The sequence below is a fragment of the Papilio xuthus genome, unplaced genomic scaffold (assembly GCF_000836235.2).
Source record: "Papilio xuthus unplaced genomic scaffold, Pxut_1.1 DF827777.1, whole genome shotgun sequence".
Lineage (NCBI taxonomy): Eukaryota > Metazoa > Arthropoda > Insecta > Lepidoptera > Papilionidae > Papilio > Papilio xuthus.
In genome coordinates this window covers 7,935,801-7,962,750 of record NW_013530872.1, presented here as the reverse complement: position 1 = coordinate 7,962,750, position 26,950 = coordinate 7,935,801, and the positions used below count along the sequence as shown (strand labels likewise).

General features: G+C 32.3%; 2 protein-coding genes across 3 annotated transcripts; one reads left to right on the top strand and one right to left on the bottom strand.

Annotated features, from left to right (window-relative positions):
- The first annotated feature begins 2,130 nt into the window (after positions 1-2,130).
- On the top strand, positions 2,131-22,995 carry LOC106115945 (facilitated trehalose transporter Tret1). Of its 2 annotated transcripts, none has more exons than XM_013309607.1 (7): positions 2,131-2,367; positions 12,769-12,952; positions 16,020-16,155; positions 19,345-19,553; positions 19,813-20,079; positions 20,952-21,173; positions 21,368-22,995. In XM_013309607.1, the coding sequence occupies exons 1-7, from the start codon at positions 2,348-2,350 to the stop codon at positions 21,899-21,901; spliced, it is 1,572 nt and encodes a 523-aa protein (XP_013165061.1). In that variant the 5' UTR covers positions 2,131-2,347; the 3' UTR covers positions 21,902-22,995. The 2 variants fall into 2 exon arrangements, with proteins under 2 accessions (XP_013165061.1, XP_013165060.1); XM_013309606.1 differs by lacking the exon at positions 2,131-2,367 and adding an exon at positions 9,208-9,328.
- A 367-nt stretch (positions 22,996-23,362) lies between these two features.
- Ssl1 (general transcription factor IIH subunit 2 Ssl1) lies at positions 23,363-26,090 on the bottom strand. Its single transcript, XM_013309056.1, has 8 exons — positions 25,875-26,090; positions 25,593-25,794; positions 25,375-25,514; positions 25,079-25,241; positions 24,520-24,794; positions 24,063-24,194; positions 23,792-23,900; positions 23,363-23,555 (listed from the first exon to the last, which is right to left on the bottom strand). Exons 1-8 carry the CDS (start codon positions 25,934-25,936, stop codon positions 23,424-23,426), a joined length of 1,215 nt encoding a protein of 404 aa, XP_013164510.1. The 5' UTR covers positions 25,937-26,090; the 3' UTR covers positions 23,363-23,423.
- Between the last annotated feature and the right edge of the window lie 860 nt (positions 26,091-26,950).

Genomic DNA, 26,950 nt, shown 5'->3' with positions numbered 1-26,950 from the left:
ACAAGCCTACTACGCAATTAGAAACAGACTTTACATGAATATTGAAAGTTAGTTTATCCTTTGGAAAATAATACAGTCGCTTGACGGATAATCCAGAGAATCGCATGTAGGGACATATAAGTTCAACAATGCACTAATACAAGCGGGTGATGATTGTTTACAAAAAAAAAATATTCTCATGAGTAATAACCTCTTTTGTGACATGAAATGTTTTGTGTTTCTCTATGATCAGTTTATGGTCGAATGATATTTCAAATGCCCATCTGCAATCTGCGGTGACTCAAGGTGACCTTTTAAAACTCATTACACGTGCTGTTTGCGAGTTCTAATGATACATACAAATGTAAGGACAGTACAGATTAGACGACAGTTTTCCTCCATCTTTGAATACCAGCGATAATTTTGGATAAGGTAAACTCCGTAAGTACTGTACGGAAGTCCTTCTAAAGATCTCGTTCGATTTTTACCTCGTTATCTTAGTAGAAAAACAACAATTTGTATTTTATTGTAACTTCCGTCATATGATACAATGTTAATAGCTCATCATAGCTTTGTCTAAACTCCAGTCTAGGTTCTAGATTCTAAATGTAGATTGGAAATTCGTAATCTTCGCCAGGTTACGGTCGTGATTGTTATGTATTTTTACATAATCCTTTTATAGGGAAATTTGGTTCTGCTAACGTTTTTAGTGGCTATGAAATGTTTAATGTAATCACGTTATCGCAGCTGCAGGAAAGTTGAATGATTTGTTTGTATTATAACTTTAATAAGCAATTGTTTGAAATGAAAGTTTTACTTTTTCAATTGCAATACCATAGATTTCTTTTGTATCGAAATAATAAGAGATTTCCAATACGAAGGTCCTCTTTTGGCGAAACAAAAGAAAATTGAATTTAAGGCCGAATTACAAAAGATTTTGGCCTTTATTTTAATCATATATTTTTTAAGTCGACTTTAAACATTTCTGATTGCTTATGTTCCGTCAGAAGACAAAAAGTCTTTGTTTCATCACAACTATGACTGCACAATTTCTTAGTAAAAGTATTTTACTCCATAGAAATAGAAAGCAACATTATGCTAACCTTTAGGTAAACACTCGCGACGTTGTCGTCTTTACGTAAAACGTACGAAATTAATTTTTAATTTTAACCAAATAATTTTCATGTGCTCTTCTAATCGTTTTATATTGTGTTTGGATGCACATTGGAATGTTAGAACAAAGGTCCGTTTAACTTTCATATTTTATGCGACTGATGTTTACTGATGTTTGATAAGGTTTTAAGGTGCAATGTCTTTTATCGTTTTACTAACCCATTACACTTGCATAAAACGTCCATTGAACGATTATACGTGCACACGTTATTGTCTTGAATCAAGAGTAAAAATCCCGCGATAAAAACTACTTGCATGAACTATTCATATTACCTACTTATGCAAAAACTATTATTGATCGACAACATACAATAAACTAATACGTTAATTATTATAATATATAGGTACCTAAATTGTTCATGAATTTTTAATATGTAAACCTCATCAACATTTTATCTCAGTTTGACCTCGATCCCACAACCCGAACCGTAATAGATAAATGTTGTTCAGTAATATGTAGGTAATAATTTAATTAAGCATCTCTTAACTTCTTTTTAATTTTTTTAAGGAATAAAAAGAAAGCAATTGATCAAGCAAATCAAGTCTGATACTAAATGACCTCCGTATGTCATATCATTCACAAAAAACAGGACCCCTTTAAGACCGTTGTTTTCCGATAAATTGGATTAGTATTACAATGTGTTTGTTAGTGAAAATTTGTTCAGGTGTAACGACGGCTCACTCACCAGACTACACTCCTTTTTTAATATTCATGTTTCAGTTTCTTGTGTGAGATAATGGTATGTCCTCGAATAGTATAAAGACTTTATATAGCAAAAGTACATATGTGTACTGTGTATTTGGGAAGTAAAATAGTTTTTTTCTAGCTAAAAAAAGTGTCGGTAGTTGCGTGTTATCAATGTTTGAGCCAAACCAGATGTCGATAATATTCAAGTCTGGCAGTTCAAGGTTTCTGGAAGTACGAATGACGTCACAAAACCTAACCCGCGACGAACGGCCGCTTCAACCGACGTACGGTCGCATCGCTCCACACGCCATCAGCCAGTCGCCTTTGCCGCTTCTTTGCAGCACTACACGCACTAAATATAACCTAGCACAATGTTTTAAAAAATCGTGAATCTAGTTTTATTATTTAAATTATTAGTCAAATAAACTGATAATATTTAATTCGAAGTGAAAGTTCGTGTGTCTATTTATTGTATTTATAAACCAAAAACCAGTGTTTTAAACTAAAATGAAGGATAAAAAATTAAGGTGAGTTGCTTTGCAATTTTACTTTTTGTTTTTGACATTTAAAGTAACAAAGTGATCGGGTACCGTAGTCGATTTCAATTTAATTATACTGTCTCTACACTGCATTTATTTACGTATAGAATTTCTACAATATGGTTATTTAAATATCTCTGCTAACTGTAACACCATCACTGTTGCTTTGGTAAAGTAATTAGGTCAATTAAAAATAGTGCCTGTGTCTAGCAGATTTATAACGTCAGATTAAAATAAATATCTTCTTTTCAATAAATTAAAAGAAAGTATGAACAAAAATATTTTTAGTAATATGTTGTATGTATTTGAATCATAATGCAAAACTATTAAAAAGGTAAATTAAATAAACGATAACATATTAACATGGATGTAAAACACAGTTTGGAAGAACACATAGGCTACTAATTAGGGTTTTGCTTCATAATTCCACGCGACGGATACGCGACCTATAGCTTGTATTGAAATATTTTTACATACTGCTTTACAAAATTAAAAGAAAACTTACGAATGAACATTAAGAAACTACCTACTTATACGGACAAAAAGTAAGATGAGAAAAACTCAACTTGTCAGGAGATAAATAGGTTAACTGCAGACCTCGGATCAAATCCCAGGTAAATCGTGCTTTCATTTTTTTTTACTTTTTCTTATTGATGCAGGTTTAACTTACTTTTATAAAAACTTTTCATACTTCAAAATCGATCAAGCCATTTAGGCTGCAGACGGTAATAAAGGATTGAATACAAAAAGTCAGGTAGATTTCGGGGCGAAACCGATGCTCAGGACAATTTAAATATTTGCTGCATTATTATCATATCTACTATATTAAAGAAGAAACCAACCACGAAAGCGAAATTGCAAATCATGAGTTTTTATGAAGTGCCTGCTGCCACTTGTCTCTAGTTCGAAAGCTTTACGAAGTGGTTGCACTATCGCTAAAATGAACACGCAAACGGAAATTAATATGGATTTCATCACTTGATGAAATCAATTACTTTATTTCAATTTTAACTGTTTTAATGAATACATAATAAGATTCGTATTAAAAACTAAGTCCCGTAGGAAATTTTATTTTCTAAATTATTTTGACAAATTTAAGCGTAGGTAAAAAATTCGGGTATTTTAAGTGTAATTTTTTTTCAGTTTTCTCTACATTAAAAATCATTGATAAATAAGGAAATTTTCATTTTAATTACTTTGTCTATCTCTACTTATAAAACTAAAATATTTGTTTGCTTATTTGTTTTTTACTAACTTACGTCTTAAAAACTGCTAGACTGATTTTATGGAGTGAGGTGTCATCTGCTTCGTATTCCTCATGTCATACATTTAGTCGGATTTATTACTTTTCTAATTACCTGTCGCTTATTATATAAGCATTTGTGTCAAGGCACATTTGCTTTAGCTTAGTACAATCACGTGTTGTATCAAGATGTTGATTTTTTGTTGAAGCCAGCTGCGCAACAGACAAAAACTATGAGTGCATTTCCATTGTATATTGTAGAGCCGCCATTTGAATACATCCTTTCAAACAACTATACAAGAGATGTAAGAAGATTAATTATAAAATGGCCAGCATTTTTTTAAACCATATATTTTTCTTATATATAGAATTCTTAGTGTCACAATGTTAGTTACCATACTCCTACGAAACGGCTTGAATGATTTTTATGAAATGATATATGCATATTCAGTAGACTAGAGAATCGGCTACTATCTATCAAATGAGATCGGGTTAAAATATGTCACAATAGCTCTTTCATTGTTTGAAGGTCTAGTTTGACGGAAATGTTCTCACGCGACCGCAATCGTTTTATCAAAAAACTCAAGTGCAAGGAACATCGATTGATAACTTATCAGCTAAAATCAATACGAAATCACAGATTTCCATATGACAGATATTACTCGTCTTTTTTATTACATCATTTTAAAAATTAAATGCCAAGGTTTTTTGATGCGTAAAATTATTTTAAATTATTCCAAAAATATTTGCGCGAAGTATAAGCGACACGAAGTTAACCATAATTAGATCAAAAAACGCTTAAATATCAAAAATGTTTCATGATTTTCAATGAATGGCTCTTTCCTCTATACTAAACTAACCAAGAAACCTATTGAAGCATTGGTGTATTAAACAATTAAATTAATTGTCTATTTATTTTTAATTGTCTAATTTTTTATTTTATCTTTACTTAACTGCGGGAAAAATATACACAGACCATGTCTACTTGTCCTTTCTTAGTATGATGAATACGCGATAAGATAATGGGTTGTGATGTTTTGGTTTGTGCTCTAGTACTCGTACAGTGTCAAGGATGACCGTAGGTTAGAATACAAAGATATGTATTATTTTTACAGGGATATTGAGACAAACAAATATATTTTAAAAAAATATTATAATTAGAGTAACTAACTCCGATTTCTACTAAAAAAATTAAATATTATACATAAATAGATTTTTGAGTGTATTAATAAGCTACCATTAATTAAAAAAAAAAAATTATTTTTAGCTTCAAAGAAACAGTGTAAACCTATTTGTTGCTGCACAAGGAAAAATAAGTAGGTAAATCCTCATAATGATCCAAGAAACTTATGCCACTGATTTACCTTAGGTACAGATAAGCTTGTCAGACTGATTTATATTTTGCATTATATTTTTTCCCACAATAATAAATCCAATAACCATTTCATAATTGTAGAATAGAACATAAGTATTAAATTAATTAACACAAGTCTTCCTACTTCTACGTTCCGCATGACATTAGAAAATATATTTAATTAATTCACGGCTATGATATATAAAGGAAAACTTAGCTAATAATCCTGATTATTAGCTAAGTTTTCCTTTAAAGCCGAGATGTGTAAGAACTGTAAATTGTATATAATAGATAAATATAATTAACATTGAAACAAATTCCTTATTTACTGTTGTGTTACTTAAAATCAAATGTGTAGAGTGATGGCCTTTTGTTTAAATTAAATTTTCTTACTAGCTGTCGCCCGCGACTTCAACCGCGTGGAATTAAAAAAAAACATAATTAGTAGCCCATGTGTTCTTTGAGACTATGTTTATATGTATGCCAAATTTCATCAAGATCCGTGCAGTCGTTCTGGGGAAACCTTCAAACAAACATCCATACATCTAAACATTTGCATTTATAACATTAGTAAAAAAAATTGTAAGATTTTATTATTTCTAAAATCTCAATTAATATGATTTCTTAAGACATCAGAAAAAGAACACAAAGGGCAAATCATCACCACTGCGCATTCAAGTTTTATAAAAGTCCGCAACAAAAATGAAATTGTTGACACTTAAAAAGTAAACTATCATAAACCTTAATTACAAGTATAAGTTAAAGAGTAACTAATTTTTAATATAATAAAAAAAATTAGCAAGCCTTTTTACGTAAGATAACAAAGCCTTAGCGGCAATATTGTGACCTACATCCTGTCTCTCACACCACCAACAAAATTACTTATTGATCGCTTCATAACTGCTCCAATTCTTATAAAACCTTCCATCTTAAATCAAGAATGTAATATATTCTGTATAACAATGGATTCAGGTCAATATAAGGAATGCTAAATTTTTTAGTGTCGAGGGCGATTCATTTTAAAGACTTACAAAATAACAGACAGACAAGACCTACAGTTTTTTGTAATTTAACTGATGATCTTGTTCTTTTTTACGCCTGAAGTCCTCCTCGTAATTTAATACTTCGTATATGGTTGATGACACTCTATATTACGTTACGATGTACAAATGTGTGTGCGAATGTGAAACGAAGACGTGAAAGTCACGTTTCGTGTTATCTTTTCTCATCCTTATCTTTGTATTTATACTCACATCGATCGTAAAGTAATTTAAATTTCCTTTTTTTTAATCGACAATGTTTCAAAATATATGTACACCTACAAAATTAAACTTATATAAGTTATAGCCTATTGATTCCAACGTAAATGATAATGAATGTTTTATTGCTACACCTCATTCACATTCGGAAATATCAAATCGAAAACGGTGTTGTCTATTTGATGTATGTAAACGAATCGTGTTTCCTTTATAGTCTGCCAAAATCATTTTAGGCATTTTATCTATTTACATTCTTAGTCCTTTCTGTGACCTCCCACGCTGGTTACAAAATCAATAATTGTATCCATGTTGTTATTGCCATATTCTGCCACAGTTGATTTCGATTCGACCTCGCCTTTGCCAAAATGTACAACGTTACACAATGAAGAATACATTACCAAGTTCGATTATTATCACAATTTACTGTGTATTTCCACAGCACCACATATGTATAAAAACATATTGTCATACCTCAATCTGGCAAAATAGAGCAACTAATAATAATCTTTGGTTGGTTATAACCAAATTAGAAAACTGTCCGAGCTTCTTACGGGTGGATAGACTTGAAACTTATTCTATTTTAAGGAGGTTATTTTTTTTTAATATTATTATAATTCAAATCTTTTCTTGTATAGCAGTTTATACAAGTGTTAAAAACATGTTTTTTTTTAATTTGCAATAGGTCTGTTCCACCTTTAGAAATACGACAATAGGCTATTATGTATTCACTGAATCAAGCCGAATACATACCACCACTTACGTAGCTCATTGTGATTCTGTATGTCATACATTTTAAAATTTAGTTAGGTATAGTTGCTTTGTGTATCGTACAATGTTTCTCCATTCTAAAATAAAATATGTACTATCAAATTAATAAATATATACAAAACTAGGGCATTAACAAGTAAGTGATAAAATGCAATAAAAATATATGCATATGAAGTATAGTTTATAACTCTTTTTTTTCATCATTCGTGTTAACAAACGGGTTCTCATTTATGGAAGAATAAAAAAAAGATAATAATTAATCAGTTAATTGTTTATGGTTGTTACAAAATTAATTCCAATTCAATTTCCAAGCAATCTAACTTCCTAACGTTAAATGTTACTAACACGGGAAATCATAATGCTTATTGCCATTTAATGATAGTTCCTAATAAATTGCCATTATTGGTAACTCGGTGCCTAACAAAAACTGTTCTTACAAATAATTTAATAATATGATAATCAAAAATTTTTGGGAAATTAAATTTTACATAGCTATGGATGGCTGCATCTGGTTAGCAAACTCCGTCTAATGAATAAATGAATAATGATAAGGCATTTTTAGGATCAAAGTCCATAAGGCAAATTCGCGACTAGTGTAATACATCATGCTAGGGTTGCCACTTTTTTGTCTTTGCAATGTTCTTATATTCGGGGTAAAAACTGTTTTAACAGTGGTAGGGTACGCTATAACACCTTAACAAGAATTAAAAAAAAATACAGGCTTGAAATCGATATGTTTGAGTCAGTGTGTGATGACACTGGCACTTTTTTCACGTTTGTCCACCTAGGAATCAAGGGTTGTCGAGTCATTGTTATTTGCCTACTGCCATGCCTATATTTATTGGAAGTTAGGAAGCCCTAATAGCAAGTCCTGTATCTGATGACATCAAAACGTTTTGATTGTACGAAAATCATGTTTGAAAAACAACACAATGGTTTATCTATTTATAGTAGTTAGTCGCTTATTAACTTACGTGTAGAGTTTTGTCACTGTCAGCGTTTTTTTTATATAATTTGCAAAATGTTTGTTCATTTATAAGTACAATAAAGCACGTAGTAAATCAATGAATAAACAATTTATTGTTAAAATGAACAAAGAATTTACTCAAAACTATTTTTAAAATTTACTTTCCAGAAATAAAGTAAACTGAAGCAGGAAATATATAAAGTATAGCACTATCTATTCATAGATTCCAGAATCTAATAAAACAACTAGTGTAAATCGGGACTTGGGACTCTTACAGTACAGTACAATAGAATTTATTGGTATTCTTTAAATTACAGGTCATAGGAGACAATATTTTGAAAATCAATATTGTATTGCACTAAAAGAGAGTAGTTTTAAACGCCGATTGGTGCCGATTAGCATTTAGTTTTTATTACATCTTACATATAAAATTCTCGTGTCACAATGTTATCAGACTCCTCCGAAACGGCTTGACCTATTTTTATAACATTTTATATGCATATTCAGTATGCCTGAGAATCGCTTACTATCTTTTTTTAATACCTCGCAGACGGAGTATTGAGCGACCGCTAGTTTACATATTTATTTTAATTATGTATTTTACATAACATGTATGTATCAAGCCACATATTGAAAATATTATCGATATCTTTGTAACCTGTTATAATCTATCCAAATAACGTATTTCAGATTCCATAATCCTTGAAATGACCATTTATGTTATTTGACCATTTGACAACAGATAACCTAATGTTAAAGTGATTAAACTGTCTGAGAAAAAGTATACGAGTACTATTATATTTTGAATCTCTTAGATATTAATAGTATAATTCATTGTCATAACTTAAGCCATGACGAACAGAATGTAAACAAAATGTAATAACTAAAAAAAAACTATTACTAACTAATGAGTTACTTGAATATGAAGCAAAAACTCATAAAAACTATAATGAGAAAAATTTACTATGTAAACGTGTGCCTTGCCAATATTCTAAGCTTATTAGTTTAGTGTTGACAATGTTAATAATTTAATGTATAACAATAGTCCTTCTAAAATATTATTTTAAATATTATTAATATTTCAATTAATTCAATAATCAGAGTCAATCGATAACTTATATAGGGCAAGTCCACACTTTACATTGTTATACTATAAGTAAACAAACAGATTCACCGACGCATTGGGTTAAGGGTTACTGTGATAGTCGCACATTTCTCGCCAGTCGCTCTTTGTGTCCCTAAGGAATACGTAGAGTTTGGTTTTTTAGTAATTAATAAACTTTTGTAAACATGGTGTTATTGATATTTGGATACGCGTTGTCTTATAAACGGAGACTAAGAATCGTGAAGATTCAAAGGTAAGGATACATTTGGTTAAAATTAATCCGCATTTACTTTATAAATCGAGTGATGATTCCTGTGCGTTTTTGAATCAATTTGTTTAAAAAAAATAAGTCATATAGCTATTGTTCCTTCAAAAACCGAGTATGGAGTAGTGAATCTTAAATTAATGCTTAAATTAATGTTTTTCGCGTTTTCCTTAAGCAATTCAAGACAGTTTAAGTTCCTTAAGCAATTTAAGTTAACTTAAGCATTACATATATCAACCTTGGTAAAGTTTTTCCCCTAGTCTGTAATTGTAAAGTTTTATCCAATCTAAAGAGCACCTAGATATACATAACTTACGCTGGAATTAAAAACCTTTTTCTAACTTAAGATAGACAAATAGAGTGCCAGTTTTTTGTCGACAAGGTTTTTTTAAGTAATGTTAGGGATAAATATGATCCTCGAGGCAAATATAAAAAAACAAAAATAGTAGGAACTAACTGTAACAACTTTAATCTTAAAAATAACTAAATTATTTAAATAAGTTGCTATATGTTCATTAAAAAAATGTTTTAAAATTTATTAGATGTATAGTTCATATATTCGCATGTGCTGTTTACAAAGGGAAAGGATTTAGAAATTTCAATACAAACGGTCACAATATTTAAACCTAAGATTTAACAACAGTGTGAAAAGAATTAACACAAATTTAATGATATTGGACTCAACCTTGAACAACAGAAAGGTTTAAGTTAACCTTAAACTTTAAATTATTCATTGATTTTTTTTTGCTTCCATATACGTTGTACTTTTATCAAAAAGAAACTTTGTCTTTATTGGTGTACGTATATTAAATTAAACATAATACGATATTCGCAAAACGTCTTTCCCAAGATCTCTCAACAAGCTTACTTATCACAGCGAAAATAAACTCTCCCAACTGATAGCGAAGTAATAATAACATCAGTCAATGTACTCTTGAAACTTTCAGTAACTTTTATATACAAGACTATAACACGTAACAATTAAATTAAAACACTTAAATATTAAAAAAAAAATTAAGTTATACTTATTTAGACGCGTAAAACATTTTACATGACATATGTAATCTTACTAATATTATAAATGCGAATGTTTGGATGGCTGGATGTTTATTTGAAGGTATCTCTAGAACGGCTCAACGGATCACGATGAAATTTGACATAGATGTAGAACATAGTCTGAAGGAACATATAGTCTGATTATTAAGTTTTTTTTTATTCTGAGCGGACGAAGTCGCGGACAGCTAGTATTTGATAAATAATTAGACGCATCATTTTCATATTGCTATTGTATACTACAAAATTTTTGACCCCAGACTGTTGGCGTGTTTTTTGGGATATTTTTTCTTATCTTTAGGTGATAAAAACACATTTAGTAAAGTTTCTTATTATTACGCAAATTACGAATTTAATAAGGGATCACGAGAAAACATCATTCGAAAAAATACTCAAGCATTGCCAAATGTATTAGAGTTATTTAAAGATTTGGCTCGTCAAACTCAAGGTCAATGGCAGAATACACCGAAATAGTTGAAAAAATTGCTTTGAGGACGCACAGGGAACTGATAAAAACAACAGTATCCGTTTAGATTTAATATTTGTACTTTTATTCATCATATACACTAATATCAACATCTCTCTTTAGATTTGAATGATGATGATCAATACGTTTAATTCGATACTTAATTTATTATTATAACTTTAAATAATTTCAATAGCTATACTATAGTCACGTTTGTTCAACTGTAACAGAGTTAATAATTTAAATTAGCGTATCAGTTTACAGACATTACTAATGTGAGCATTTGTGTATATTAAATTTACCAAACTTGTACAGTCATGCTTAAATCTTTTGCGAAGGCGTTACTGATTACTCCCATTGCATGTGGCAACATCACAATGAATTAACAACTTTCTTGTTAGTTACTCTTTGCATGATGCAACTAAAATTACATTGTGAGATAAGTACAAAGATCGAACTGTTATTTTTGTACTTGTAGCTTTAAGATTAAAAAGACCTTTAATAACCTTGTAGATTCAACTTTTTGTAGCGTCTGTTACACTCGACATCATCCTGGTCGGAAAAAACCTTCATAAACTTTGTAAGTAAATTATCCCACTATATTGGACTCTTACACTTTGACTTCTACTTTATGTCTTTTTTTTTTAATTTTCGTGGCTTCAAATTACTACAAAGGAACGGAATAAAAAGTACTTATGTTGTAACACCTATGATATTTTTTTCACAATATTACAAATAGGTACATATGTTAAGTTTAACCTTGCAAACATTTAATTAATTACTAATACTAACAAACGTGACTTGCAAAAGACGCGAAAAAACACTCTTTTTTCGAAGATGAAACAAGATTTTTAAACATGACAATAACATAGGTAGAAATAATTTTAAATTGTACACGTTTGTACTAAACGATAATTAGGAGATTACCTTCGTTATATGTTATATATATCATCAGCTCACTATACGTCCCCACTAAAGGGCTCAGAACCTACCCAAAGTCACGGGTGACAAGGTCGTAGTCACTCATATATTTGAATTTCTTCTCAGATATATGCAGGATGCATCACAATGTTTTCCTTCACCGTAAGAACGTCAGATAAATGTACATATGTTAATAGGAAATCGAAAAACATATTAGTACATGGCGGCATTCGAAACCAGGACCTGCAGATTGCAAGTCAAGTGCTTGACCCCTGAGCCACCGACACTCTCATATTAAGTTATATGTTAAGTAGAATAGAAAAATGTTGGCTCTTGTCTATTATATTGTTAGAGGCCAGCATAACGTTAATGCGCCGCTGTTATTAATAAAAAAAAATCGTACATGTCTGCTTACCCCTCAAGTTTACATGCTTTATCGTAAAGTTTATACTACGAATTACAAGTAAGGTTGGTATATTTTTCCATAACAAAGGTCTTTTAGAGAGGGCATTGCTCTTTAGCTGAATCAAGTGATCAAGTTTTTATTATACAGTTATTCACTGTAAACTGTATATTGCCCCTGCAACTCGAATTTATTCCGTAGTAACGACTTATCATTGAACTCGAGGTACCACTATCGTACTCTGATGCATTACAGGATTTTATGAGAAAAACATCTTTCATTTTTAACAACTTACCTGAAGTTGTGTGTTGTAGCCTTTGTATGTTTTCATAAAAAAAAATTGAACTTTTATTATAATAAAACAACCGGTAGGGTCAGTGCAACCAATATTTCTTTTCGAAACTTAATCTGCAACCAGTCTTTAAAGTTTAAGCAGATGTGAGAAACAATTAATATTTTAAGTACAATTATACTTGGTAATTCAAATTTAAAGGTTCAAAAAAATGTTTACTCAAATAATTTTTTGTTAATTTTTTTTGTTGAATGTCGATTTCATTTTAAATTTACATTTTATTTTTTGTATAGCGATGGAGCTCACGAAGCGATGCTGGCGGAGAGTCGGAAGCCGCAAGTCAAAAGCAAACAAACACACAGTCAGGAAGAATATGAGGCACTACAGAGCTTTCTACGCAGTATTAGTTCCACCGCAACACTACCGCCCTACGTCAAAGGGGAAACATACTCATCCATGCGAGGCGTCTTCAACCAGGTATATTTCAACGAGTAAATGTTGCTATCTCCCTCTTCACCCATGAGACTTCTGTACTTAGAATTAGCCTCCTCAATCTTACTACTTCTTCGAATTTTTCGTTAGCCGACCGAATGCATTGGGTAAGGCCTATGACTAGTAATAGTGGACCGACAAAGGCAGATAATTCGACTTTTCTTTTTCTTTTAACAACCCTACATTCGTTGTTCACATTACATAACATTCTAATAATTAATTACTCGTGAAACTTGATCCTGTAAGTCAAGGCGACTTCTATTTAGCGTCAACAATTTATTTCAGTGTTCGTTCCGCTGCCGCAATACAATCAATTCTAATAGAACAACAACTATTCTAGAATTGAGACAAATGATTCCATATCAAACAAATAATATTGTTTCGTTTTCAACATATAAATTTATTCACGCGTTGTAAGTTTTTAAACTAAAAGCATTTTGTCTTTCCTCTCATTCACTTTGTTTTCAGTAGTGGAAACCTACGGTTAAGTGAATAATATTGCTTTACATGTAAAAACCGCTCTTTTTTCCGTCCTTCGAACTCTTCTGTGAAAAACTCATTATTTTATTTAATCTGTCCTCTTGAATAACGTCAAACGACGAAGAGAAAAGACTAAAAAGTGAATATTGTCGATTATAAGTCAAGATTGTATAAAAGAATTTGTTGAAGTCATCACCATTAAAAATTGGAGATATTATCGTCAGAAATGACGTAGGCAGATTTAAAATTATTTATTATTTCACAATGTTAAATAATATTAGTCTACTTTGTGATCATTGATAACCTAGTGACTGGTTATGATGATGGACATTTTTAAACAACCGCGAATCTGACGATCGGAACTCAATTGAGGTTGTTAATTGTTTTTTCTTCTATATCAAGGTACAAGATATTTATATGCCAGTGATTAAGTGGACCTTATCGAGAGCACTCTACTTATATTGCTTTTTCAGCATAAATCCTCTGTAATTTAATTCAATAACATCGTTTTATGCAAAAACGTCCTCGTCCTTTTTGAATGTTCTTAGCCTCATTAAAACAGGAAATTGTACTTTCATATAACAGTGTTTATTTAATTAATTACAAGCCATAGATATTAAAGCATTTACACTTGAATCATACAAAAAAAGAAAAAACACTAACTCTATGGATGGGTACATCAATATTATCCATTGTCAATGTCACTATATCATATTACCTGAAGATCACTAATGAATATTTACAACTATTAGCAATATGACAAAATTATCCATGATTATCTGGACATCATACATATTGCTCTTTTTAATCATATTAACCGTACCACGTGAAGCATTCCACTTAAGTTTATCAGACTAATCATGACATTCAGCAAACGCCAATCTTCACGCGTCAATGCGCTTTGTAATAAATCATAGGTGACACATTTTTATCTCTACGTCTACTTTTACAATCGACATGTTTTGTAAATAAAGATTAAATTAAGCATTGCTGTATATTTAAACTTAAAAGTTTTTAAGTTCATATTCCTACTATTAAATCGAAACTTATCCACACTTTTACGAATCAATTCAATAGATATGGATGGACGGATGGATGTTCGTTTGAAGGTATCTCCAGAACGGCTGAACGGATCTTGATGGAATTTGGCATACTATAGAACATAGTCTTAAAGAACACTAAGGCTACTGATTATGTTTTCTTTAATTCTGCGCGGATGGAGTCACGGCAGACCGCTAGTCTTAAATAAAAACTTAAAACAAATCTCTAATCAAAAAACAAGGACCCGAATACATTAAATTTTATTTTAGTCTGTCATTGTATGTTCATTCAAGGAAGAATTAATTTTATCAATTTCATTTATCTCACAGACATCCGCAGTCACATCGTGGTCTGTTTTACTATTGCATTTAGTCAGAAGGGCATAATAATTATGGGTTCAAACACTTGGTTTATGTTATATCTTCTTTAGCTATATTAATAAGGTTTCATTGGCCGGCGTCGGCAAATTAATGAAAACAAGCTTGACCCTCTTGAGGTTCTTGGCCGATATCGAAATAAATGGAAACCACATTAAATTTATTGTTGCTTTGGTACCGTTGAACCTTGTTCACGTTTTAAAACTTTATTTTCGTACTTCGATTGAGTTTTTTTTAAACCACTTTTTTAATGATTTTTAAAAAACAATCCTGTTTTACACAACTATGGGCTTTATAATACTAGTCATTATGACCTAAATTCAATTGTTATTGTTATTTTACCTCTTATTATATTAAGGGTATGTAACAACGTAAGCCTGCCAATCACGGGTTTTGATATATACGTAACATTTTTTAATAATTATAGTTTCACTATCAACAAAAAATACTCTGTTAAACGTATGGTTAATACGTCTTAGTTAAACTTTGAACAACAATTAAGCAAGTCACTTTTAATTAAAAACAGTTCCTTATAAAAATATCAACAAAAAATTATCAGAACTGGTCTGGTGTTATCTCTTAAAATGATATTTACATTGGCCGGGGGACCGTGAAACAATGGCATGCATAATGTAGCACTGAATCAACCTTTGCGAATTGAATTGGAAACAAAACATCCAGCTTACATGATTCTTTCAAAGTAGTTGTGTAACTAACGCGTCTAAATTGTCCTAGAATCGGTTTCGTTTCACTAATTCATACAAAATATACATTCAAGTGGCAATGGCCCAGCTGCTTAGTAACATGAAACTTTATTACCCCTGCACTCTTTGCTTTTGCCAATGCAAGCTGATTGTGATGAATTCAAATTCAACTTTCGCTCCATAGCGATCTTATAAACTGAGGCTCTACTACTTGAGAGCTACATTTTCTGTAGCTTAATGTAATATAATCAAAAAATCTTCTTTCTCTTTTAGATTCTTCCACCTCTGCTCAATCTTTCATCTCTCTTCTCCAATTCGCCCAGGCAACACAGACATTTTGATAATGCTTTATTCAAATGGCATTAGTCAAGAGCGGATACGATTTGTGTACAACTTTGATAATGAATGTGATTCTTGAAATTATTTTTAAAACCAGCGTATATTTTCCAGTGCCTCATCACATGCGCAGTATTAGTGCTGGCTGCCGGCGCTGGTCATCCGATCGGTTTTTCCGCGGTGGCGCTGCCGCAGCTTCAGAATGAGAACTCCAGCATGAGGATAGACGAGGAAATGGGCTCGTGGATCGGTAAGTACACTCTTATTAACGACAAGAAAGGAACCTGCCAATTATTAGTCAGAAAGGACCCTTAGTCTAGATTTTATATTAGAAATATACACGATAGCACTGCTTAAGTAAATGTGTGTAAGTAACAAGAATGAATTGCTTATAAATCTGAACATAATTTCGTAGAATAAGATTAAATCGAGCCTAAGTAAAAACTTTACAGTAAAACCTGTTTTGCACAGCATCAAGCTAAGTAATAAATAATTGCCTCCGGCCGTTAGTTACTACACGAATAACATGCAAAAACATTTTCGCAAGAATCATAATTTCATAAAATTTAAAACAGTCGCTAAGGGAAATATAATGTCGATAAATTGCGATTCGATTGTGTAATTTTTTTTATTATGTGTCTGAAAATTACTCATTCCTTACAAATGGAAACATAAATAAAGCAATTCTATTGTTTGGGAAATAATGACATATTTACAATTTAGTAAAATAACGCTGACTAGCAACTTTATTGGAAAATAACGATATAATCTGCAATAATAAGATAAATGTATAGTTGATAACTATTAAAATTAATTTCTAGATTATACTTCAATATACATAGATTTAAATCAAAACATTATAAAAAATCTTTATGAAAATCAAATTTACGCATAAAATTTATCTTAAATTATTCAAACTTTCGTGAGACATTATACTAAACTGAATAAACAAGGCTAAACACTCACGTATATACGTCTGGTGGCGTCACCGACTAGTTTCGAGCCCATCGGGGGCCTTTCATCAGGATGAGTGGGCGTGAGCAGTGAGCGACGGGCCGCGTCCGCGAAATAATACCAGTACCACTCATCCTGATGAAGGGCCCCCGATGGGCTCGAAACTAGTCGGTGCCGCCACCGGACGTATATACGTGAGTGTTTAGCCGTGTTTATATATCAGTTTAAAATTAATCTTGTAAACTATATCGATTGAATTTAATTATTAACCTTGTTTGTACATGAAGGCACTTGTTATGAAAATGTTTCTCGAATATGTCATGAATGAAGTCCTTTCAGGACCATTAAAATAATTAACGCTGATTAAGATTGTCGTTTGAAACCAAACACTGTTTATACAAGAACATTATGAATAACAAATAGCTCTGCAGAATACAATCACAAGCTTTATAGAGTGAAGCTTCTCATTGAATTTATCTTTATAGTTGGTTACTATACTAATATTATAAAGATTTGATATATATTTGTATTGAATAGGCTCTGAAACTATTTAAATAATTAAAAAAAATCTTTTACTGTAATATTTCCTCGCGAACAAAGTCACGAGCAACTACTAGTGTTTCATAAATACATAAATATTTGTAGCCCGAGCTTAAATTATTTTATATGTGTTTAAATTTGGCTTAATTATGAAATGTCTGTATATTAATTTAGCGTGAACAAAGTGTTATTATGTGTTTGCAAATATATTATGTGTAGACAAAACATGTAAATAGTTTAATCTAAGTAAATATGTACTTGATAATATCACTATACATAATATATTGACATATTTACTTAGATTACGTACTTACAACCGTAAAATATAAAGTTTAAATTAATATCCTCCTATAGTATTAGCTTGGATCAAAACGACTGCAACTATCGTTATCTTATTATATGCAAAAAAATATTTAAAAACAATATTGCGATGTTTATATAGTAACTTTCTACATCTTACTTCTTACTAATATTATAAATGCGAATGTTTGGATAGATGGATGGGTGTTTGTTTGAAGGTATTTCCGGAACGGCTGAATCGATTTTAATAAAATTTGGACACATGTAGAACATCGTCTGAAAGAACACTTATAATGTTTTTTGTTAATTCCGCGCGAACAGAGTCGCGGGCGACAGCTAGTTTAAACATAATTATTGAAATCAAACAATGGACTATGAATTCTAACCACAAAGTATGTTACAACAAAAGGTTTTCGATTTTATTTAAATTAAGAGCCTTTTAAAGATGTCACATTACGGTACAAAACCAAACGGGGATTTCAAAATAACAAAGACACATAACGTGTTATGATAAATTATTTGTGTCTTGTGGTTACTTAAAGTTTGTTCCAGACTGATGACATTTTTATTTCTATTTATATTCACTTATATTACTAGCAGTTGTCCGCAACTTCGTCCACATTAAAATTTAAAAAGAATCTGGTAATAAATAAAGCCTATGTCACCCAAAGAAAGTGTATAATTTTTCAAATCGGTTTAGTAGTTTTGGCCTATTTAATGCATAATTAATAGTGTGAAGAAAATAAAACAATTCAGATAATATCCAGTCTACTTCAACAAGCAAGCTCCCTACCTCGTACCTCTACCCTGTACGTTTTTAGACAGAATTACTATAGAATTGTTTTTCCTTAAATTCTAAAAGCAGCTCACACCGTGGAAACGTATCTTTACTTATAATGTTGTAAGCGTGAATATAATTAATAGACAAACTACAACTAATACTTAGTAATATTTGTGTTAAAACTTCGTGACCGGACAATTCAGTTGTTGATAAATATGTGTATGTGTTAATGTGAAGTCATTATCATCAATACACAAATCCCGCTTCAAAATGACCAGTTATAATACAAAATACTTAAGTAATAAGAATAAAATTACATTACTTAATATTTATCCGCATTACACAATACGTAATCGTAAATAATTGAAATTTTCCGTCATTTTCCGCTATTCTGGTTTCAACGATACGTTGTTGTAACGACTAATTAATAATTACTTTGTTACGAATAACATTTTTATACCATTTAAAATTTATCTTACAAAACATTAACATTAATAGTTAAATCGGGTCTTAGATCCAACCGATAAAAAGGTGGATTTCTCAATTCATCTTTATGTTTTTTTTACAATATTAAACAGAAGATTAGGTGTCTTAACACATTACGTTCATATAAATGTAATGAGATTGAATTTTAAGGGCAAAGGTAGAGGAAAACAAAAAAGTATGGAGGGATTGTGTGAAGGAGGGTATGCGTAGGAAGGGGGTAGATTCAGATGGCTGGTAGTACGTATAAGAGCAGGTTGATGATGATGATGATTAGGCATTTTAACAAATCACAGAATATAGAGATTAAAACTTGATTCCAAACCGTTAGCAAAACTACAGCTAAAAGTAACTTGAATCAATAATTCTGTATTGTTGCAGCCAGTATACATTCTGCGGCGACGCCACTAGGGTCGATGTTATCTGGGCCCATTATGGAGGCGATAGGGCGGCGGCGCACGCTACAGGCCTCTACCTTTCCTCTGGTGCTGGGCTGGATCCTCATCGCCACCGCCATGCACCACGCGTTGCTGCTTCTCGGCAGGATCGTGTGCGGCTTTGCTGTCGGCATCATGGCGGCTCCCTCACAGGTATGTATCAAACACGTAGACTTTATTATGCTATCGCATGCTGCGTCTGCTCCAAAGCAATTTTGGTTTTAAAATACTGTTAAAGAAATTCATTGTAAAGTCCAACTCAATTGCTTTAGATCATAAGTGATAATTTTTCTATTATTACAGCAATTATCGCACACTTGAGGCGACAGATTGTGTGTTATTCATGTGGGATTCCCTTGTCTTCTACAATAACTTTACTTCTTTATTGGAAATATGTTTTCCTTACTTTCAGGTGTATTTAGGAGAAATATCAGAACCTCGTTTACGTGGTTTGCTGATCGGCACACCATTCGTGGCGTACTCACTCGGAGTACTCTATGTGTATGCTCTGGGCGGGGCGCTACCCTGGCGATCGGTGTCCTTCCTCTGCATCGTGCTCCCTTCTCTGGCCTTCGTCGTGCTTTGTCTGTCCCCTGAGAGTCCCACCTGGCTCGCCAGGAAGGGACGCTTCCACGAAGCCATGGCAGCTATGGGCAGATTACGTGGGAACCCAGAGATCGTAAGTGATATTGGATATATAATATCATAAGTTAAAAATTACAACAATCAAAAGTGTCCCATTTGGTTTTTACACAAATGTATGAACTTTAGCTTTTGGTGTGTGTTGCATAAAGTAACATTTAAAAGGTTTGTGTTTAAATTTAGTTTCATTATGATTTTAATGTCCGAAAAAGTCAACTGGTCTGAATTTATACACCCGTATCGTCTCCAATTACCATTCGTCCTCTACCGTACATCATTGTTATTATCATATCGTATTACCAGCGAAACAGCATTCAAGACAAAGTATTAAGCTCGAATGTCATAAGTAAATATAAACATTGTAATTTCGAGAACATATTTCAATAAGCGACATAATAACTTGTGTTTACTGAGCATTGGTTCGCGTTACTCTGACAATTTGCCTTAACGAGCTCAATAGGAGGTCTGAGGTGAAGACGCGAACGCACGCGCTTCGTTCAACGGTCATGTGTTCAAGAATATTAATAATTCTTCATTCTTTATTGTCTCTGCATTTAAATACTTACGATTGTTTATATAAGTTAAATTAAAAAAAGTACATTTACAATGTTTATAAATCATTTTCAGTCTCTGCTCTTAAGAACACTAAGAACATGATTTAAGTGAAAGAAGGATTGGTTAAAAGATATCAGACTTCTAGAATCGTTGGTTGAGCAAAGAAACTTTTGTACTACTACTTGAAGTAAATTTTGATCGATTTTAATGAATTAATGTCATTACAATTTTATTATTATTATAATCACAAAGTCAAGCGGATTTGTTCCCACAATTGTCATATACTAAAAGGAAACTCGCAACGCGATATCAGTGAATTTGTTGAACTATAAGTTTGCTATTTGTACGGTTCAGGCGCAAAGGGAGCTCCACGAATTGATATCTGCACGGGAGAAAGAAAAGGCACGTGGCGAGGAGACTATTCGCTTCTTCGCGACAGTATCGAGGGCGCCCGTGCTCAAGCCGCTGCTGTTGATCAACGCGTTCAACATGCTACAGATCCTGTCCGGAAGCTACATTGTTATATTCTACGCTGTTGACATCGTCAAAGAGGCCGGCGGCTCGCTCAGCCCTCACGTAAGTTACCTACAAAAATGTGTTCAAGGTGTTTAGATTTTTATACAACAATTAATCCTAATTAAAAATCATCAAGAAATATGCACATCAAGGAAATATTACGATCACAAGAAAAAGTTGATTTTTAAATGTACTTTTATAAAGTAGAAGATTTTTGTGGTTGATAAATTAAAAGTGTCTTTTTTGAATAACAGATGGTAGCAAACGCGAGCGCATGTACAAGACTCGGCGTGACTGTGATAGCCTGCATCTTGCTGCTGAAGATAACACGTCGTTCCCTCGTCATGATGTCCGGTATAGGCACCGCTGTCTGTACTCTCGCCCTCGCCTTCCTGTTATACCAGGACGCGGGTTCCGGCATTATAACGCCAGTACTCATCCTAGGCTACGTCGCCTTCAATACTCTTGGCTTCTTTTTACTCCCAGGCCTCATGATTGGAGAACTCCTCCCAACCAAAGTCCGTGGTCTCTGTGGCGGTTACATATTCTGTGTCTTCAATGCCGTCCTCTTCGGTTTTACCAAACTGTACCCAGTTATGAAGAACTCGGTCGGCATGTCCGGTGTATTCGCGCTCTTCGGATCCGCCGCGTCTCTAGCCACGGTCGTCCTATTCCTCCTCCTTCCAGAAACCAAAGGAAAATCACTCCTCCAAATAGAACAGTATTACCAGAAACCCAACATACTTTGGGTGACGCGCAAAAAAACGACCGACGGTCAACAAGTTTGAGTATTAAGTTATAAGTAGAATAAGTTAAGAGTGTTGGGCTAACCCAAAGCGTTCTCACCGCCCTGTTGCAACTTTAGATTAAATAGTTCAAATTAAAGGGCGTAATAGTTGTTCAATATTCCATATAGTGTAGTCTTCTATGAGTACAAACAGTTTTTTGTAAACTTCCAAACTCTAAAACAGAAACTAAAGTAAACCCGGCAATTCTAGCAGTTTTCTAGTAGCTGCTATTTGAAAAACTGTTTCTTTCCATAAAATTATGGAAAGAAACAGTTTTTCAAATAGCTTTTCTAAGGAAATCCTTAGAAAAGGAATTAAAAAGTGGTGCTTTTTTCATTAATATTTAGCGATTTTTATTTCGAATTGTTATACATATTATATTAATTATTATTATAAAAAAAACAAATGTCGACACAACGTCAAAACAAAATGTTTCATAATCCCGAAAATATGGCGGCAAAAAATAACTGTGATGAACTATGAACAGGACCAGTTTTTTTTCTAACGCTCAAAGACTGTTAGGAAAATGTATGACAAATATTTTAGATTGCATTTTTTAACCGTTAAATACAATTTAAAACATCAAATACTTTAAATTATTAAAATCGTCACAAAATATTAGGCCAATTTTAATGACTATCAATGCAATTTAATTAGCAATAATTATAGTTTTAAATGAGAAACTAGAAATCGGACGACTGGAAAAAAATTTAATTTGAATTTAGGTACATTTTCGTTATCAAAGGTAACAATCTTGTCCTAGTTAAAGTGTTGAAATTGGCCTAACATATTGTGATGAGGAATTATTCATAAGGCGTTTAGGATATTCACGATTTTTTGTCAAGATGTTACAATAATATTGTTATTTTGTTATCATGTTGTAACAAATATATTGTTATATTTGTGACCGACAATTTTAGGCGAGTTGCAACTGTTGCAATGAGATTTTTATCTGTGATTTTTACGATGACCATATTATAAATAGACAGATGAGTGTAGGTGCTTTACGAACCGTGCATTTTGTGTAATAAACTAATATTTTTATAGGCACGCATTGACCTTACAAATTGTGATATAAATAAATAGCTAAAATAATATAATTCTTTTCATTTTCCTCAAAGCAACACATCATAAAGAAGCAAAGTAAAAAAAAAATCATTGTTGCACATATCATAGAGCATCAGAGAGCACATTACATTCTAAAAATGTCTTTTTTATTTATTTATTAGAATTTTACATCTTACTTATAAATGCAAATGGATGGATGTTTGTTAGAAGGTATCTTGAAAACAACTTAACGGGTCTTGATGAAATTTGTCCTAAATGTAGAATGTATTATGGAAGAACACATAGCCTAATAATTAAGTTTTTTTTTAATTACTCGCGGGCGACAGCTAGTAGGTTATAAACATTTGTAACGTATGAAGAAGACAAGGATGAAAATAACAAATAAGAAACTTCTTAAGCATTTTGTATTATTTAATTATCTATTAACATAATTTGTGTTGAGAGTGACGTGTTGTCACCGCTGTTCTGGCAGGCGCTGGTAGAGATGAGGTCTTGAGGCACAGCCGGGGCACACATGCAGTGAACTTGCCACCACGCTCTCGCACTCCCAGCAGTAGTACTCACTGCAGCGCTTACAGCGGAATATCTAAACAGTTTTAACCTTTAAAATGCAAATGTAAAAAAAACGACAAATAATTTTAAAGTATTAAAGTTGTCCTTTCCAACAAGTAAACCTATTTATCTTGTTATACTATTCAACAATTCAATACTAACATTTTTTGCGTGTGAGTGAGATTATATGTATGTGAGTTACTTTGTAACGACTATTCGATTCGTTTAAATTTAAATCAATTTAATGAATAAGGTAAATTGTCAATATACCTGTTTATCAAGATCGGTGAAACTTCTTATACAAGCAAAACATGATTGTGCTTGACCTTCATTAAGTAATTCTTCATATGGGTCCACAGGGAATAGATGGTGATACGACCTGGTGGTAATGAAAACATTTACTTCATAAAATTTACTAACCTATAGCAATATACAAAAAAATGCACAACAATTTTATTGTTGTTGATACTACACTTTCAACCTTTAGATAGATTTTATCCCTCAAGAGTGACAGTAGTCAAAAGTACCAAAGGTTGTATACCTGGCTAGATGTGGTGCGGAGGCAAGTGTGAGCCCGCAGGTGCGGCACTGCGCCGGAAGTGAGCAGTACTTGCTGCGACACTGCGGACACAGGTGTCCCTCCCCACCCACACCTTCACCCTCTTCCAAGTGACTGACAAACAAACAATAAAATTAAGTAACAAAAAACAAGAAAAATCTCTATGTTATATCATTGGACATACACATAAGACCAAATACTTTCAAAAGTAGTGTAATTTAGTCCAATTCAGATATAAAATCAGTCATTACTAGTCTGTTTTTATTATATTTGAAGTAAGAAAAGTTTTATTTGTTGCATAGATTATATGACTTAACACATCCAGTGCCACTATTTACAGATCTTTGTGTGTTAGGGAAAATTTGCATAGGGAGTCAGTTGCGCTGAAAGTGTTGAGATTTATTGATTGATAAACATTAATGTAAAGACGGATACATACCACATACAAACAGTTATCGGTGGGTCAGCATTACCACTTGGATCAGACTGAGTGTTAGGTGGAGGTGTATGAGGGAAGCCCATTTTGACAAGTCCCGCGTCCAACGCACGCGCCCGTGGAGGTGGCGACGTATGCTCTAGCAGTAGTGAACGATAGTGTACATCGTCTAACACAACACCATACTCCCCTCCAGTGTCTTGACACAACTTCTTGCAAATCCTAACTTCAGCTGCCAAACCTATCACTGAACATCTTATTCCATCTGTTTTTAGTCCCTGTAAATATATAAGGAGGGGCGATACAAAGTAAAGTATTACTATTAATAATCCTACTAACAGACAAAAATTTAGTTTTTTTATAATGTAGCTTCATATTGATGCTTTTTTCTACTAGTAGAACTTAATTAACACATTTCCTGACACTAACTCATCTGGCAAGTTCACTTATACTTGAAAAATTGTAGTGGCATGTAGTGTGTTAAGTGAACTGGTAGCTTGTTACCTTCCCTGAGCTACAAAATCATATGTGGTAATAATTAATTAATATAAATAACATCCACCTGTATAGTAGGTACAATGTCTCCTGGATCACAAGTTGTGAGAGATGCAAACAGAACAAGTAATTCCCTTGAGGCGTGGCCAGGCAGCGGCCTGAGAATTCTGCCGGCTAATTCCAGTGTGTTTTGTAAAGATGGTTCACCCACCAGTGCCAAATTTGACAAGCTGTAATAAGAAGGGTTATAAACCATTTTGCAGAATTTTATGACATTCACAGCTAAATATAATTATAATTTTCAGTTATGTTTGTACACTCTAAGTTAATTATGAAATTGTGAAGCTATAAGTATAGATTTACCTCTGCACAGCTTTAATATGCTTTCTAATATTTCCTGAGAGTTCTGTTATTCTGTCAGCTCTTTTATTTTTCATTGCTATTATGCCTAACTGGCTCAATGGATTTTGGTCAAAGAATTCTTCAACAAATTTTTCAAGAAGCTGTAAGAGAAAAATACTTCATGGTAGTGTTAAAGAGATACTGTTTAACCTGTGTAGAGTACGGCAAAAAAATTGTACCTTTAATGTACATAGGAAACGGATCGGTTTCAGATCAGGGCAATTCATAGCTTCCGAACAATCAATTGCCACAAGTAAATGCCTCATCATACCCAGTCGTACTGGGCCTTTTCTAGGCGCCGCAGATTTGCGGGCAGCTTTCTGCGCGAATTCCGCCACAAGGCCCTCCACCAAGCCATCTTCGTCTTCTTTAATAGCCTCCCTTTGTTCACATTAAACATTATAAGCATTTAACAATAAAGATTTTATTTGTATAGTAGCTAAAGTAATTATAATACATACCAAGTTTTCTCATAACCTGTCTCCCATCGGTATTCTTTTGGATCTTGCTCATCATCAGCCATGATCTTAACTATTGATTTTACTATATAGGTTTTCTTTGTATTTCTATCTATACAGTCACTTATATTTATAAATTAGTGCTCAAGTAAATAAAATTATTTTGCAATAGCAAATTATATATCAATCTTAAATCAAAACATTGAATTGACATTTGACACTGACACAATTGCTTTTACGACAATGTCAAATATCATTTTTTTTTTTAATTTTATGACCTGGTAACATATACCTTTAGGTAATATGATTTTAAACAAAGAGTATATAAAATAATTTTAATTTTAAATGTAAAAAATCAAAGAGCAAGCATAACATATTCAAAAATCAACATTTATTTAAAAGCTTACTTTAAACAAAACTGAGATTCGCGTTAGGACATGAATTATGTTGGAATTCAGAGAAGAAATACAGCAATATACCTAACAATAGCAGCAGTATTGAAGACATTGCAACCTAACAAGTAAATAAGGTATATTTAGACGGGTCGATAACATACGGTTAACTCCTATTGTAAATCAGAGAGGAAAAAAGAAAAGTTTTACATCTTGTAATTAAGGCATAACTAAGGAGCAAATGTTGTTGCTTGTTGAGTAATGTTGTTCTAAATCGGAACCTAATAATTGACAAAATAAGACCTAATATTATTTTTGTCTCTTAAGAGCAGAAATATTTTAAAATCAGACTCAGAAGTAAAGCAGAAGAGTTTAAAATGAGCCAAAAGAAATGTTCGGTAGTGGTGTCTGTATAATAAAAAAAAATATTATTAAAAATTTATTGATTGACGATATACTAACATAAAATACAAAAATAGTATTAAGATAATGATGCAGATTCTTAATGTTTATTTGAATGTTAACATTTGTTGACAAAACTGTTTACAATTTTAAAATAACTATCAGTGTTGTTGCATTATGATAAATTTCGGTTATTCCGCACATAGAAGTTTCATAAACTTACAATTTATAAATCCAATACTATTTAGATCACAAATGCAAACTGTAGACATTTAACAAGCCTAT